This window comes from Cavia porcellus, unplaced genomic scaffold (genome assembly GCF_034190915.1).
Source record: "Cavia porcellus strain 051 isolate PalLab524CR breed Dunkin Hartley unplaced genomic scaffold, mCavPor4.1 scaffold_24, whole genome shotgun sequence".
Lineage (NCBI taxonomy): Eukaryota > Metazoa > Chordata > Mammalia > Rodentia > Caviidae > Cavia > Cavia porcellus.
The window spans coordinates 33,763,408-33,778,366 of record NW_026947507.1 but is presented as its reverse complement, the minus strand read 5'-3'; the positions used below and the strand labels follow the sequence as shown (position 1 = coordinate 33,778,366).

Genomic DNA, 14,959 nt, shown 5'->3' with positions numbered 1-14,959 from the left:
CTGAAGATCCCATAAGGATTCCAATCATAATGAAAATAACAGATACCAGTTGGTGAGGTGACACATACCTGTGATGCCAGCGCTCTGGGAAGCTGAGCCAGGAGGAACACAAGTTGGAGTGAAGCCTGGGCCATGCAGTGACTTAGCAAGACCCTGTCTCAGAATAAAAAAGGGCTGGGGGTGTAGAGCAATGTGAGGGCCTCTGGTTCTACCCCTAGTACCACAAAAAGAAAGAAGGAAGGGAAGGAGAGGGAAGATGAGAGAGGATCGTGCTTGTACGAATGGAATAGGGATCGCCTTCTTAATGCAGTCTCTGCTCCTCAGCATAACCCAGCAAGTTTCCATCCTGGTGGTGGCAGTCTCTGGCTCTTTCTGTCTTGCAGTGCTGCTCCTCAGGACCCTGCTGGGAGAGGGGGAGATTCTTTGGCCCTTTGAAGGTCAACAGGATAATTTAGAGAACAGACAGCCAGTGTTCCTTCCACATCTCCTATTATTTTTTTAGTTGGTAGTTGTTTTCCCTGTAATTGGTCTAGTCTTATGACCCGGGAATTTCTCCCCCTTCTGTCTGATGCACACACACACCTTTCTCCTTTGGAAACCTAGCTTTACTCAGATATTCTCCTAAATCCAACCCACACATGTGTGCTGTGAACATTCCCAACTGAGCTCCTGTCTGGTACTGACGAGGTGATTGTTAGTGTTTTAAGCACTGACTATAGGAGGAGATCCTATTTTCTAAAAATTGTTAGGTGCCTCCTAGAACTGGTTTGCAAAACTGAAGGGGAAAGATGTCAAATATCTTCCACATCGCAGCTGTGACAGTGGTGGAACTGGGAACCCAGCCAAGCCAATGGTAGATTTCTCAACAGTGGAGACCACAATCACTCCCTCCTTTCTCCCCTGAACCCTCTCCAATACAGCCTTTCTTCCCATCGCTCCACCAAAACTCATCTTGGTAAGGTCTCCAAGGACCTCCATGTGGCCGCATCCCTTAGTAAATAGTCAGTTGTCATCTTCAACACCAACTAACACCATCCTTAATGAAAAGTCTTTTTTCCTATTTTCCTTCACTCTCCACCCCACCATCAGGACCATCTGCATTTCTCCTCTTTGCTCCTCTCTCACCTTTCTAATCTGCCGTTGTTCCATGGGCCAGGCCTCAAGCTTCTCTTGTCTTTCTGCACTTGCTCTGTAGTAACAGCGATGAGTCTCCCAGCTGGCTTCTGTAGACTGGCATCCTTTACATGTTGATCTGAAGCTCCAGCGCCTCCCCCACCCCATACCCCCATCACTCCTTGGACACCCCACAGGCGTTGCCAGCTGGATGTCCTAAATCAAGCCCAATCCTGGCTCTCCATCTCACCTTGCCCTACACCAGCTCACTTGTAGCCATCCATTTCTCTGTAAATGGTATCTTTTTACTTCAGATGGCTGTCATCTAAACTTTAGTCTTTTTTTTTTTTTTCTGGCTTTGCTTTTTTCTTTGCTTTTTCCATTTTTAGAGACATTCTTCACTTTTCTTTCACTGCCTTACATCTATCTAGTCCTTTAGCAAATCCTACAGCTTCAACCTTAAAATTACTTCTAAAATTTAATCCACAGCTATCACCCTTGCCATGCAAGGTGGTGTCTTAGTCACTTACTTAACTGAGCCACCAGTTCCACTCCAGCCCCTCACCAGCCTCTTCCTTACCCTTCAGCTGGAGAAACCTGACCCAGCGTCCCTGTCCCATGCCCAGGGAAACTGCCAGCTACTTAGAACCATCTTAAGACTCCGCCAGTCTCTTAGAACCATCTAGAACTCCTCTTAGCCAGAGTCGAACTAATGCCCTTGCAGCGCCCCCAGCCCATGCTACCTTCCCGACTGCTCCTTCTCTGCCAACCTTGTTGATCCTCTTTCGTCCCACTCTTCTCCAAGCTGCTGTCACCTAGCCCAGCAGGCTCCATCTCAGGGACTTGGGGTTTGGGGACTTGAGTCTCTCTTGTGAGCTGTGCTGCTGGATCCCCACATGGCTTGCCTCTCATTTTGGGGTATTTCTCCAAAAGCTACCCTAACACTCCTTGTGTAGGTCTGTTTGCTGTTGCTCTAACAAAATAGCCCAGGCTGTGTAATTCATACAACAATATGGGTTTGTTGGACTCAAGATTCTGAAGGCTGGGACTTTTAAGATGAAGCAGCCACATCTGGTGAGGTCATCTTGTCGGTGGGGACTCTGCAGCCTTCAGAGGTGCTGCAGGGCATCCCTTGGTGATCTTCCTCTTCTTATAAAGCCCCTTCCCCTCATGACTAATACTAATTAACTTCTAACTACTACCCAACTACCATTAACATTAATGACTTTGGGAATTAAATTTCAGGGGCACACCCAAAACACAGCTCTCCCTGGACCAAATCACCTCAAAGCATTCTCTCCTACTCTGCCATGCTCTGTATGGTCTGGTACAGGCCACAGTGATGATGTGTGGGTGGCACCATGAGTGCAGGTGTCTGATGTCCTAGCACCTAGTCCCTCCAGGTGGTGGGGCATGAGGGTCTGGACTGCAGTGACAGATCAGAGAAACACTCCGGAAGTCACCACGTGGGCTGTGCAGAGCCTGGCTCTACCCAGGCTGACGTATATCTTCTGTCTCCTTGCAGGTCTATGGCTGTCCATGCTCTGTGAGGGTTTTGCTATGACCGCAGTCTTCTTGCAAAGTCAGGTCTGCCCCTCACTGTCACAGCCACCTCAAGCCCCCACATCTTGGTCACTGCGTCATTGTCACCATGGGCAGTGTCAGCAGCCTCATCTCCGGTCACGGCTTCCACAGCAAACACTGCCGGGCCTCGCAGTACAAGCTGCGCAAATCCTCCCACCTCAAGAAGCTCAACCGCTACTCGGACGGGCTGCTGAGGTTTGGTTTCTCCCAGGACTCTGGTCACAGCAAGTCCAGCTCCAAAATGGGCAAGAGCGAAGACTTCTTCTATATCAAGGTCAGCCAGAAGGCCCGGGGCTCCCACCGCCCAGACTACACGGCACTGTCCAGTGGAGATGTCGGGGGCCCAACTGGGGTGGACTTTGATCCGTCTACGCCACCCAAGCTCATGCCCTTCTCCAACCAGCTGGACATGGTGAGTGGGGGCCCCTGGCAAGGCTGGGTGGACAGGAAAGTGCAGGGAGTTGACATGGGGAGGGGGCAGGGAACAGTGGCAGCCCAAGTGTGTCCAGGGCCTCCCCGTAGAGACTTCTGGCGGTGAGCATGCTTATTTGCTGTCCAAGTGTTGGTTCTAGCCAGGCCTGGAGGTTTTTGGCTGAATAAGGGCTAGGATTTTGTTATCATCATCAAAGGTTTTGGAAAAGAATCCAAAGTCCAGGATGCTCAGAAATCCAGCCCTTACATCAGCTCAAATATGAATGAGTCCCACCAGGGGACATGAAAATACTGTCCTGTTCAATCCCCGCACCCCTCCCATGGGAAGGGGCCCAGGCTGTGATACACAGGTTATTCAAAGTCCTTTGGACCCAGAATTAAATCATTTTGGATTTTGGATTTGGGTGTGTGACTGTGTGGCACTGTGGATTGAGTTCAGTGAGCTAGGACATTTCTAGAACTTTCTGTTTTTGAGACAAGGCTGGGCTGGAATTTGCAATCCCCTTGCCTCAGCCTCTCTAGTGCTCAGCCTGCCTGCGCCACTCTGCTTGGCTGGAGTCTGGAATATTTGTCTATATGTAATGAGTTATCTTGGGATTAAGATCCAAGGCTAAACAGGAAATTCATTGTTTCATTTATACCTTATCACACAGCACAAAGATAATTTTATGCAGTATTTTAAAAGTTTGTGCACAAAACAGAATTTCATAGTATGACATTTCCACTTACTGGCATCATGTTAGAGCTCAAAAAAGTTTTGGACTTTGGCGCATTTCAGATTTACAATTTTTGGATTATTAATATTCAAACTGTATCAGAAAAGTACCTGCTGTGTTTGCATAAAGCTTCCAGCTTTTACTTTTGTTTTTTACTTTAAAGTTATTTTGTTTTTGGGAGGACAGTGTCTCGCTGTGTATCCACACTGGGCTGTAATTCATAAGCTCCTGCCTCAGTCTCCCAAGTGCTAGGATAACAGGTATGCACCACTACAGGCACAAGCTTCCAACTTTCCAGACAAAAGTCTTATAAATTGCAAAGAGCTTTAACAATGGAAATTAAAATTTTAAAAAAGGGATAGTTAGCTCAGCATGGTGATGTCACCTGTAATGATAGCATTCTGGGAGGCTGAGACAGGAGGATTCCTAGTTCAAGCCTACCCCAGGTAACTAAGCAAGATCCTGTCTCAGAAAATAAAAGGGGCCAGCCATATAGATGGATGTGAAGGCCTTGATTCAATTCCTGGCTCCATACACATACAAAAGAAGGGCTATTTCCGGTGATCCTCCATTCCTGGGAAGAGGCCGTGTTTAGCTTTCTGATTCCAGGCTTGATGGAAGAGGCCATGAAGGGGAAGAAGATCCATTCGAGCTTGTCCAGCCTAAGTCCTCCCGACCACATGGATGCTGGATGAGGAACCCTGTGTCCTTCTTGGCCCATGAATCTAGATAGTGTTTGTCTTCTCAGGAAGTCGGCACAGGCTGGCAGAGTGTCTCAGCCACCATTAAGGACCTTCTCTGGGTACAGAGGGTTCTCACTAGGAGGGCAAGGTGTACCAAGGCTGCAGCATGGCTCTGGGCTCAGGTTGGCACACAAGACCAGCACATATCCTGGTGGGGGGGGGGTGAGCAGGAAGAGCGCAGCTGGGATCAATATGACTCTTTGCCTCCCCAGGGCTCGGAGAAGGGCCCGGTGAGGCCCACAGCCTTCAAGCCGGTGCTGCCACGGTCTGGAGCCGTCCTGCACTCTTCCCCTGAGAGTGTCAGCCACCAGTTGCATCCGGTCCCTCCAGACAAGCCCAAGGATCAGGAGGCGAAGCCAGGCCTGTGCTCTGGGGCGCTTTCTGACTCGGGCCGCAACTCCATGTCCAGCCTACCCACGCACAGCACCAGCAGCAGCTACCAGCTGGACCCACTGGTCACACCCGTGGGGCCCACCAGCCGTTTCGGAGGCTCAGCCCACAACATCATGCAGGGCGTCCTCCTGCAGGACAGCAACATGACAAGCTTGAAGGCTCTATCGTTCTCAGATGGGGGCAGCAAGCTGGCGCACTCGGGCAAGGTGGACAAGAGCGCTTCGTGCGTGCGCTCCCCTATCTCCACAGACGAATGTGCCATCCAGGAGCTGGAGCAGAAGCTGCTGCAGAGGGAGGGTGAGCTGCAGAAGCTACAGCGGAGCTTCGACGAGAAGGAGTTTGCCTCCAGCCAGGTCTTTGAGGAGCGGGTGCGACGCAGCAGGGACGAGCAGGAAGGCCCTGAGCCCAAGGGTGGCGGTGGGAAGCTGAAGCAGGCAGCGTCACAGAAGAGCCAGCGCACACAGCAGGTCCTGCACCTGCAAGTGCTCCAGCTACAGCAGGAGAAGCGACAGCTGCGGCAGGAGCTTGAGAGCCTCATGAAGGAGCAGGACCTGCTGGAGACCAAGCTCCGGTCGTATGAGCGGGAAAAGACCAACTTTGCCCCAGCACTGGAAGAGACCCAGTGGGAGGTGAGGTCATGCCCCAGTTCAGGCTGTGGTGACCTGGCATGTGGTGCCAGTCCCCTCCCCTTGGAAGGTGCCAACACGAATTATCCAGGCACACAGGGCTTCGAGACCCAAACAAGGGCTCCCTGGAAAACTAAGATGGATGCGCTTAGCTCTGAGTTTTCTGACTCCACCAGTATCCTGGAGGCCTGCAGAACTGAGTTCACTGATTGAATAGTCAGAACCCAGACACCCGAGGCCCAGCTGGGCAAATGAGCAGATACCTGCCTCACCTCATCTGCTCACTGGGGCCTCAAAAGAGGCACAGCCACGCTTTTATCAGGTCCAGGGAGAGCATAGGTTGGTTTATGAGAGAAGGAACCTGATCTGCTCCTAAGAGTGTTTATGTTCTTGGCAAATCCCACCAAGGGAATGGGCACCCCCTTGTTAAAGTGTAAGGGCAGTTTCTACTTAGTGAGCTGAGATGGAAACAGGAGAGGAAGGACAGACACACACACATACACACACACACACACACACACACACACACACACACACACACGCGCGCACGCGCTCAGAGCTGCTTTGTAATTGAGGCATCTAGACCTGGCCCAGCTAGAGAGCTGGCATGGGGTGTAGGGCTGCAGGAGGGCAGGTCAGGGTGTGATCAGCAGCACTGTCCTTCACCCCAGAGTCCCACCTGCAGAAAGGCAGGGGTCACTCAGCCTGCTTAGACCAGCACCAGGCCTAAGTGGGGTGACTAACCCTGATATCCTTGAAGCTCCCTGTGCCTATCCTGGAAAGAGAGGTGTCAGGTGTTTTCAGGGGGAGGGAAGAAAAGCATCCTTTCTATGAGTGAGGGGGACTGTGAGAAGGGAGAGCTGTCTTTATTCCGGGAAAAGTTAGTCATTGCTAAGGCCTTGTTCCCAACCTTGACAAAATGATAAAACAAGATTAAAAAAATACATGGACCAAAATATATTGTAGAACCATTTATCCTAATAATTTGCAGCGAATTTAATAAGTGTCAAGTTCATCAAATCCTTGCAATCTCACCAGAAGTAGGTTTAATTCCTATTCCTCAATTCACAGTTCAGGACAAGGAGGCCCAAAGTGATTAAGCGACTTGCCCGAGCTCTGATGTGTATTATGCATGACAGCCAAGATTTGATCCTAACTGTGTGGACACAGACTTCACACTACCCCTACCAGATTGCCACTGTATTCAGGATCACCTGGATCTTAAACAGTGGAGCCAAGATTCAAAGCCAATCAATGCCTCCACTGGGGCTCTGTTGCTCCCTCCCATGAAACAGATGCAGGCTTCCTGTTAGTCAGCTCTCTGTCACTGTAACAGAATAGCTGAGAGCAACTTATTAAGACAAAAGGTTAGTGAGCTTACAGTCTTGTAGGTCCCAGGCCATGATCAGTTGGGCTCTCATGAGGAGGGAACACATCACAGCAAGAGTGTGTGACAAAGCAAACCTGCTTACGTCATCTTTCTGGGAGCAGAGGGGAGAGGAAACTGAAAGGAGGCATCTGCTCCTGTTCCAGTCCCTGCTGCAGGACCCAGGCCATGGTCTTCTGTGACTCTTGCTCTTCTGTCAGCCTGATTGGTCTTGGTCTTCCTTGAATCACTCATGACTCAAAGTGGCTAAGACTTCAGAGACACATGGCTCTGATTCAGAGGCTTTGCATTCCCTCACTGCTCTTGGTTAGACTCTGGATAGAGGAGGGGAAGGGAGTAGGCACCAGGGCACTGTTGGCAGATGTGCCACTGAGGCACAGCAGGTCAGCGTGAGATAGCCCAACCCCAGCACAGATGAGACGAGAACTTTGAATTGGGAGTGAGGTGGGCGCATGGGGAAACTAAGATGCATGCAAAAATGTGCCTCAAAGAGAGGCTTGACCTTTGTGGGTTTCCAACTGGCATGCCTGGGGACCACAGCCAAGGCGCTATGTCCCTTCAGGCAGCAGAGCTGCTCCTTAACCTGGTTAACACTCACCTGTGGCTCTCTCTCTGTCCCTACCTGGCAGGTGTGCCAGAAGTCAGGTGAGATCTCTCTCCTGAAGCAGCAGCTCAAGGAGTCCCAGAGCGAGGTGAATGCCAAGGCCAGTGAGATCCTCAGTCTGAAGGCACAGCTGAAGGACACTCGGGGCAAGCTGGAGAATATGGAGCTGAGGACGCAAGACCTGGAGGGTGCCCTGCGCACCAAGGGCCTGGAGCTGGAGGTGTGCGAGAACGAGCTGCAGCGCAAGAAGAATGAGTCGGAGCTGCTGCGGGAGAAGGTAAATCTACTGGAGCAAGAGCTGCTGGAGTTGCGGGCCCAGGCTGCCCTGCAGCGGGAGAGCGCATCCCTGGGGCCGGGGCTGGTAGCTGTGCCCACCTTCTCAGAGGACATCCCTGCCCTGCAAAGGGAGCTGGAGCGCCTGCGGGCCGAGCTGAAGGAGGAGCGGCAAGGCCACGACCAGATGTCCTCAGGCTTCCAGCACGAGCGGCTGGTGTGGAAGGAGGAGAAGGAGAAGGTGATCCAGTACCAGAAGCAGCTGCAGCAGAGCTACCTGGCTATGTACCAGCGAAACCAGCGCCTGGAAAAGGCACTGCAGCAGCTGACCCGCGGGGACGGGGCTGGGCATTCCTTTGAGATTGACCTGGAAGGGGCTGACATCCCCTACGAGGACATCATAGCCACGGAGATCTGAGGGGCCGCCTGGGGAAGGGGAGGGCTGGGGACCTGGCAGCAGGGGGACAGGGGCCAGCCTGCTCTAAGAGGGGCCCCCTGCACAGCAACTTGGCCGCCCGGCACAGACCCAAGACCTGCCAGTGGTGGTGGGCAGGGGTCACTACATTGCCTCCTTCCCTGATCCCACCTCACCCACTCCGCAGAGCACTGGACCGTGGCTCTGACTCCCCAGCTTTCCAGGAGACAGGCACAGGATCCCCATGGGCCAGTTAAGGGCTCCCTAAATCTTGGCCTCTGCTCAAATGGGAGACCCTCTGCCATGAACCAGGCTGCCTGTGCTAAAGGCCTAAGGACCATGCCAAGGACAGAAGCTCCCATCCACGTCTCATCCCCAAATTCCCCTTAGCCCTCAGGATGCCTTGGAAATAGAAGGAAGCCATGTGTGCCCAGAAGCCTTGATCTGTCCTCATAACCTGAGCCCTGCTCCTCTGGCCTGGAAGGTGTAGGAGTTGGGATGAGGTGGGGGAAGCAGTCAGGGTTACCTGAGGCAGATTAGTGGGGCCTGACATCTAACTAAACAGTGCAGCCCCTGAACAGCTGGTGGCATTTGCCTCCATGACCACTGCTCTCAAAGCCATAGGCACAGAGGCCCTGGGGCACCGGAACAGGGACACTGAGGGCCTGGCTTCCCAGCTGCCCCCCAGTGAGCCTCCTGAATGCCCCACCTAGGACAGAGGCAGGGTTCTCTGGCCGGCAGCCCCTCCTCAAGGACTTCCCAGACCTCAGGCTTCTGCGTTGATGCAGAGTGACCCTCTCTATTGGCAGGGGTGGAGGGGGACTTTTGATCTGGGAGTTTCTTCCTCTGCCTGTGGCCCAAGTCTGCATCCTCTCCCCATAGCATCTTTAGCTCTGAGTGCTGGGTCAGACTTGGAGTAGGTCCCCAAGTCTGAACAGTGCCCAGGGTGCTTGGGCATTGGAGGTGTGCATGCCTGTGCGCGCGCGTGCACACACACACATACACACACACACACACACACACACAGCCTTATGCACACCTGGGGCCACTACTGCCCTCCCTCCCCACCTTGCACCCCACAGGAGCCCCCGGCTGTGTGTCCCTACTGAGAGCAGTGGCCATCCGGGGACACAGGCAGTGTCCATGGGAGGTTGGGCTTTCTCTTTTGAAATGCCCAGAGTAAGGGGAAAAGAACAGCAGAGCTTCTCAGTTGCTTGGTTCAGGAAATTTTTTCTTTTCTTTCTTCTTCTTTTTCTCTTTCTGGTCTTCCTCAGAAGCAAGCCAGATCTAGCAGGCAGCCAGGCTGCTCCACGTTCTATTTTTGACATAGCCGCAGCTGCTGTTGGCAGGACAGCCAGCCCTTGCTGGATTCCTGCTCCTCATGCCTGCCGAGAGGGGCCAGGGTGGAGGAGAGATGAGCACGCCAGAGTCTTGATGGTCCGGGTACAGTCTACAGTGCTGGCTTCCTTCCACACACTGGTCTTTGAACCCGGGCAGGAGTGGGGTGGCTCCCGGCAAACCCACGCCTGGCCCTGCCCTGAGTGTGGGGTGCTTCCCCATGACCCCTTCCTGTTCTCTGGGTTAGGTGGTACCTGTCTTGCTGTGCTCCTGTGACAGGTGTCCCCCGGAATCTCAAACCATTTCTCTTGGTTGCAGGCTGGATTGAAATCTGAAATTACCAAGCTCAAGGGCCTCTCCCTGTCCCCTCTACCGGTGACAGTCCTAACCCCCCACAGGTCCTGTGCTTTGTTCGAGGCCTTCCTCCCAGTGAGACTGCCCCAGCTTGGGCTGAGGACCCCCACCAGGAGCGGGCAGGGCAGAGCAGGACAGGGGTCAGGCTTACCCACCCAAGCTCAGCCTTCCCTCCCCATGGTCCTGCAGCGCTGCCCATTTCGGAGACATCCACCTGCCCTGGCCTTGCCCACTTCGGAGTTGACAGGGCAGACAGCCTTACTAGGCTGCCACCAGCCCCAGGCCCCAGGGCACCATAATGGGAGCGTCCTGCTGGCTCCCTGTCCTGTGGGTGCCCTTCCTTCCTGTTGAAAAGCATCTTGCTGTGCTGGGACCTCACCAAACCCAGCCTGTGAAGGGAGGCTGTGGGCACCTGAGGCCAAGCTGGGGTGGCTGAGCTCAGAGAGGATGCTTGCTCACTTACACTCATGCTGTCTGCTCCCCAAAAGGCCGCAGGCCTGATGGTGCTCAGGTTCTGTATCAGCCAGTAGCTCCTCTTCAAGGAGGGGGTCCCCTCAGGTGTCAGAGGCACCAGACCTAGGGCTCCTCACACGAGTGTTCGGTGAGCTCCAGCTGGGCACACTCAGCCCCCACTGCACTGAGCTCAGGCATCTGCTGAGCCGCGTGTCCCAGGCTCTCCTAGGCTATCTCTTAAGTGACAGAGCTGCCCCAGAGGAAGCCAGGCTGGGCCATAGGGCAGCAGCCTCAGGCCAGGGTTCCCTGTGGCCCCTACCCTACCAGAGCCTGTGACCCCTGGCTGGTGATGCCGGCTCTCGGCGCCTGACCGGTTTCCCTCTGCTGTCTGAGTAAAACTGGCTTTGGGTGGACTGGCACTTGGAAGACTGTACATAGTTATTTTCCTCTCGGTTGTTTCTGGTTTGCTTTGCATTGCTTTCGATGACTTCATCTTATTTTATTTTTGATGTCACTTTTTGGTCATGTAAACTATTTCTGGTTATGTTGTGTTTTTATTTATGAATAAAGAATGCCATTTCTCATGCCGTTCATAGCCATTTTTGCCTCCCCAAGTTGCTGTGCTCTCCTTGTGCTCCCACCCCAAGAACAAAGGAGCTGGGGAGGCACCCAGGGCAAGGGACAACGTGGCCCCTGCCTCTCACCGGCCTGGTGACTTATGTGTGAAATAGGCCCTGGAGCAACCCAGGGGAAGGAGGGCACGCAGCCAGGTGTCCCGCGCCTGTGTGGAGTCTGGGCCTCTCCCTGCTTCCTCTGCCAGCTGCTCGGCTCACAGCAAATGTGTGGCCTGCCACAGATGGCATCTTGGCAAGAGACCAGAGTGGCTATTGTTGCCACTACCTCAGGCCCTGAGGAGGTACGGTCACTGCAGTGGCCATCTGTCCCAGTGGCCTGGTACCAGCCTGCCTGGTCCACCTTGACAGGCTCTTTCCTCTCCTGGGCTCAGACCCCCAGGCCCAGCTGGGTAACAGGAGACAGAATGGATGAAGCGGGAGTTGGGATGGGGCACGTGGCCGTGTCTCTGAAGGACCAGTGCCACAGGGTTGGTGTCCCCAGGAGGTGACAAGCAGGCGAGGACCTTGGGAGGTCAGGGTAGAACACGGAGTGAGCAGGAGGGAGAGGATGGCATCACACCAGGAGCAGGACGGCTCCACCCAGGAGGCTCCATCAGGGAAGCGGACAGCCAGAGAAGCCACTGCAGCAGCCCCAGTGGCAGGGGAGGTGCAGGCAGAAGTGACCAAGCAAGACAGGTGCCACCCTGTAATTCAAAAGCCCTGGTTTTGGAGTCCTTTCAGTGGCAACATATTTAAGCCACTAAAGTCAGGGCGATGCCACACAAGGCCATGATAACCAAAATGCCCTCCAGGGAGCCCCACCTTAGCCTGCCTGCTATCTCAGAGCCCCTCCCCAGGCCCCCGCTGGTGGAGGGACAGTGATGTGGGAAGCAAGGGCGTCCCCACCACTTCCTCCTGAGTCCTATTGGGGACCCAAACCTGCCTGGATCACCCTGATCTCCTCCTTATTCTACAAAAGTAAAATTAAAAAAGAACACAAGGAAAACGGGAGAACTCCATCCCCTGACAACAGGCGGATCAATCGTCAGCCCCCGCAGCACCGGCTCAGGGTATTTTTATCCAGCCTCAGACAGACTGCACAACTGTGCCTGAGAGGAGGAGGGCGGATTGCGAGCCTTCCCAGGCATCCTCAGTAGCAGGTGCTTAAGTTATTTGAAGATCACTATGCCCCCAAGTTTCTTCATGACCCAGGTGTCACCAGGCTGAAATACCATCCTTTCATTCAGTTGTGCGTGCAAATGTTCATTCAACAAACATTTTTTTTCTTCAGGTTCTTCACACATACACCTCCAGCCCTTTTAATTTAATTTGCTAACTGACTTACGTGTTGTAGCACTGGGGATTGAATCCAGAGCCTTCACAATGAGCTACACTCTTCCCTTTCATTTCTAAATTTTGACATACAGTGTTGCTTGGTCATTAAGATGCCCAGGGTGGGCTTAAACTTGGGATTTTGCTGCCGCACCCTCTCAGATTTCTGACACTGTAGGTGTGCACCAATGTGCATGACTTTTCTTTTTCTTTTTTATTTTGAGACAAGATCTCACTAAGTTGTCAAACTTGTGATCCTCCTGCCTCAGCCTCCTAAGAGCTGAAATCACAGTCACGTACCTCCACATCCAACTTCCACAAGTATTCCATGAATGATTTATGCCAAACCTTATTCTAGATAGCAGAAATGAACGAAAACACCCAAGAACCTGTCTCTTTATGGAACTTACACTAGACAATTAGACAATATTCTGTCCCAGTAGGTGTGAGAAAGGAGATAAACAGGGTGGTGCATGCTGACTGGGTACAGAACTCTGTATCTGCAGGGTTGTGCTAGGGGGCATTGGGACAGGAAAAGCTGGAGAATCACATGTGTCCTTGGGCTTCAACATCATAAGAAAGCCAGCCTGCCACCACCCTTTCCTCCCCTGGATGCTATCCCAGGCCCTTCTCGGGAATCTCCTCTCCCCCTTGGGACCTCAGCACCCGTTTTCCTACCTGGAGACTGCTTCTGTCTCTGGCCTCAGTTTCCTGAGTTACTGACCCCAGACATCTCCAGCCCAGACAACCTAGACCCTCCCATCTGAAGCACACTGTTCCCGCCTCCTCCCAGGAAAGCAGCAGATGCTAAACCAGGTGTGGTGCCCCATACACTCTGGGAGGCTGAGGCAGGAGGACACAAGCTCAGCCCAGGCAATTTAGCAACTTAGGGAGACCCTGTCTCAAAAGAGGGGCTGGGATGCTGGAAATGGAACTAAATGTGAAGGTCCTGGGTTCAATCTTCAGCAAGAGGGAAAAAATAAAAGGCCTAAGCATTAAATATTGTTCTCTCATACATGAAAATTAAATGTGAAAGGGCACACTCCTTAGAAAGATACTGAAATCAAATGACTTGACTTGATTAATCAATCATAACTTGAAGAATGTTTAGCTTCAGCTGAGGCGTGGTGCCTGTAAACCCCACACTTCAGAGGCTGAGGCAAGAGGATCGTTATGAGTTTGAGACCACCCTGGGCTACAAAGTGAGTTCGAGTCCAGTGCGGAATTCAAAGCAAGACTGCATCACAAAAGAAAGAAAGGAAAAGCCTGTTTAGCTCCAGGGAACGTGTCCATCCAAGTTTGTCACTGCCCTTGCTTTGCAGAGAGACCCGTGGCAGAAACTTCCCAGCCCGCCATGTAATTCACACTCTGCCCACAGAATCTCCCCTCACCTGCCCACTGGAACTAGGGTTGGTTTTTACCTGTCTGTCATCCTCTCTAACCAGTCAAAACCTGTGGGATCCACTCTTCCCTGCTGCTGCCACAGCGCTCAGGTGGAACCCAGCACCTCACACCCGCAGGGCAAGAATCCTGCCCCTGAACTCCGCCTGAGCCCAGGATCTGTCCACTCTGGAATGCCCTCTCCTTCTCTTCTACTTCTACGTATTGTCCCAGCTGACGACATCTAAAGAAGAACAGATGCTGGGTGTGGTGGCTCATGCCTGTAACCCCAGCATTCCGGAGGCTGAGGTAGGAGGATCCTTGCAAGTTTGAGACCAGCCAAGGCTACAAAGTGAGCTCAAGGCCAGCCTGAACTGCATAGTGAGACCCTGTCTCAAAAAAAAAAAAAAAAAAGCACAGAACATCCAAGACATCCCAGATTCAAATTCCAGCCACCTGTGCATTACAGATATACAAAAGCAGTCCCAAGTGGGACAGAGAACTTCCCAAGGTCACAGCTATAGACTGGTCACCTTGGAGGCCTCAACAGCCCTGCTAGATGCTCTGCTCCTGGTCCACAGAGCCTATGAGTGCCTGGTAGCCAGGTCGCTGCCCCAGGGCCCTCCCCACATACCCCTTTACAGCACCAAACCTCCGGTGGCCCCCATGGGCCTCAGAATGAAGTCCAGCCCCTTCCCCTGGCACTCCAGTCTCTCCATTGTAGGGTTCCAACACCCATCATGGGGAACCTCAATCTAAGCACTGGGAAAAGAGGATTCCCCTCCATCGTCTACCGTGGAGCTCGCTCAGCCCTGAGGATTCCTCTTGCTTCATTGTCCTCAGGCCAGACTTTACGCCACCAGTAGTCCTGGCTTCTGCCATGAGCAGTGCGGAGCAGGGGGTCAGTGTGCCATGGCAGAAGCAGCACAGCTGCTGGGTTCACCCAGAGTCCCCTGCTGCTGAGCTGGGTGACATCACATACCAGGACTTAACCTTTCCGTGCTGCCTCAAAGCTTTGTTTTGACAAATGAGGTAATGTTTAAGAGATGTTAGTGAAAGCACTGCCTCTGTTGTTATCACTGCCCCCACAGTTTGGCGTTGCTATCTCTGTTACCATGTCAGTATGACGTCACTGCACTTCAATCCAGGATGAACCACAGCAGGTTCCTTCGGCCTGGCTGAGCCACGCTCAGCATAGACAG

At 52.9% G+C, this 14,959-nt stretch overlaps 1 protein-coding gene across 1 annotated transcript in view; it reads left to right on the top strand.

Annotated features, from left to right (window-relative positions):
* The window catches only part of Lzts1 (leucine zipper tumor suppressor 1), a 49,346-nt gene extending 38,328 nt beyond the window's left edge, over nt 1-11,018 (top strand). The window contains exons 2-4 of the mRNA XM_003479343.5: nt 2,639-3,109; nt 4,801-5,610; nt 7,624-11,018. Coding sequence (XP_003479391.1) covers nt 2,765-3,109; nt 4,801-5,610; nt 7,624-8,289 — 1,821 coding nt within the window. The 5' untranslated portion in view covers nt 2,639-2,764 and the 3' untranslated portion in view covers nt 8,290-11,018. The remainder of the gene's footprint in view (nt 1-2,638; nt 3,110-4,800; nt 5,611-7,623) is intronic.
* Nucleotides 11,019-14,959: the final 3,941 nt, after the last annotated feature.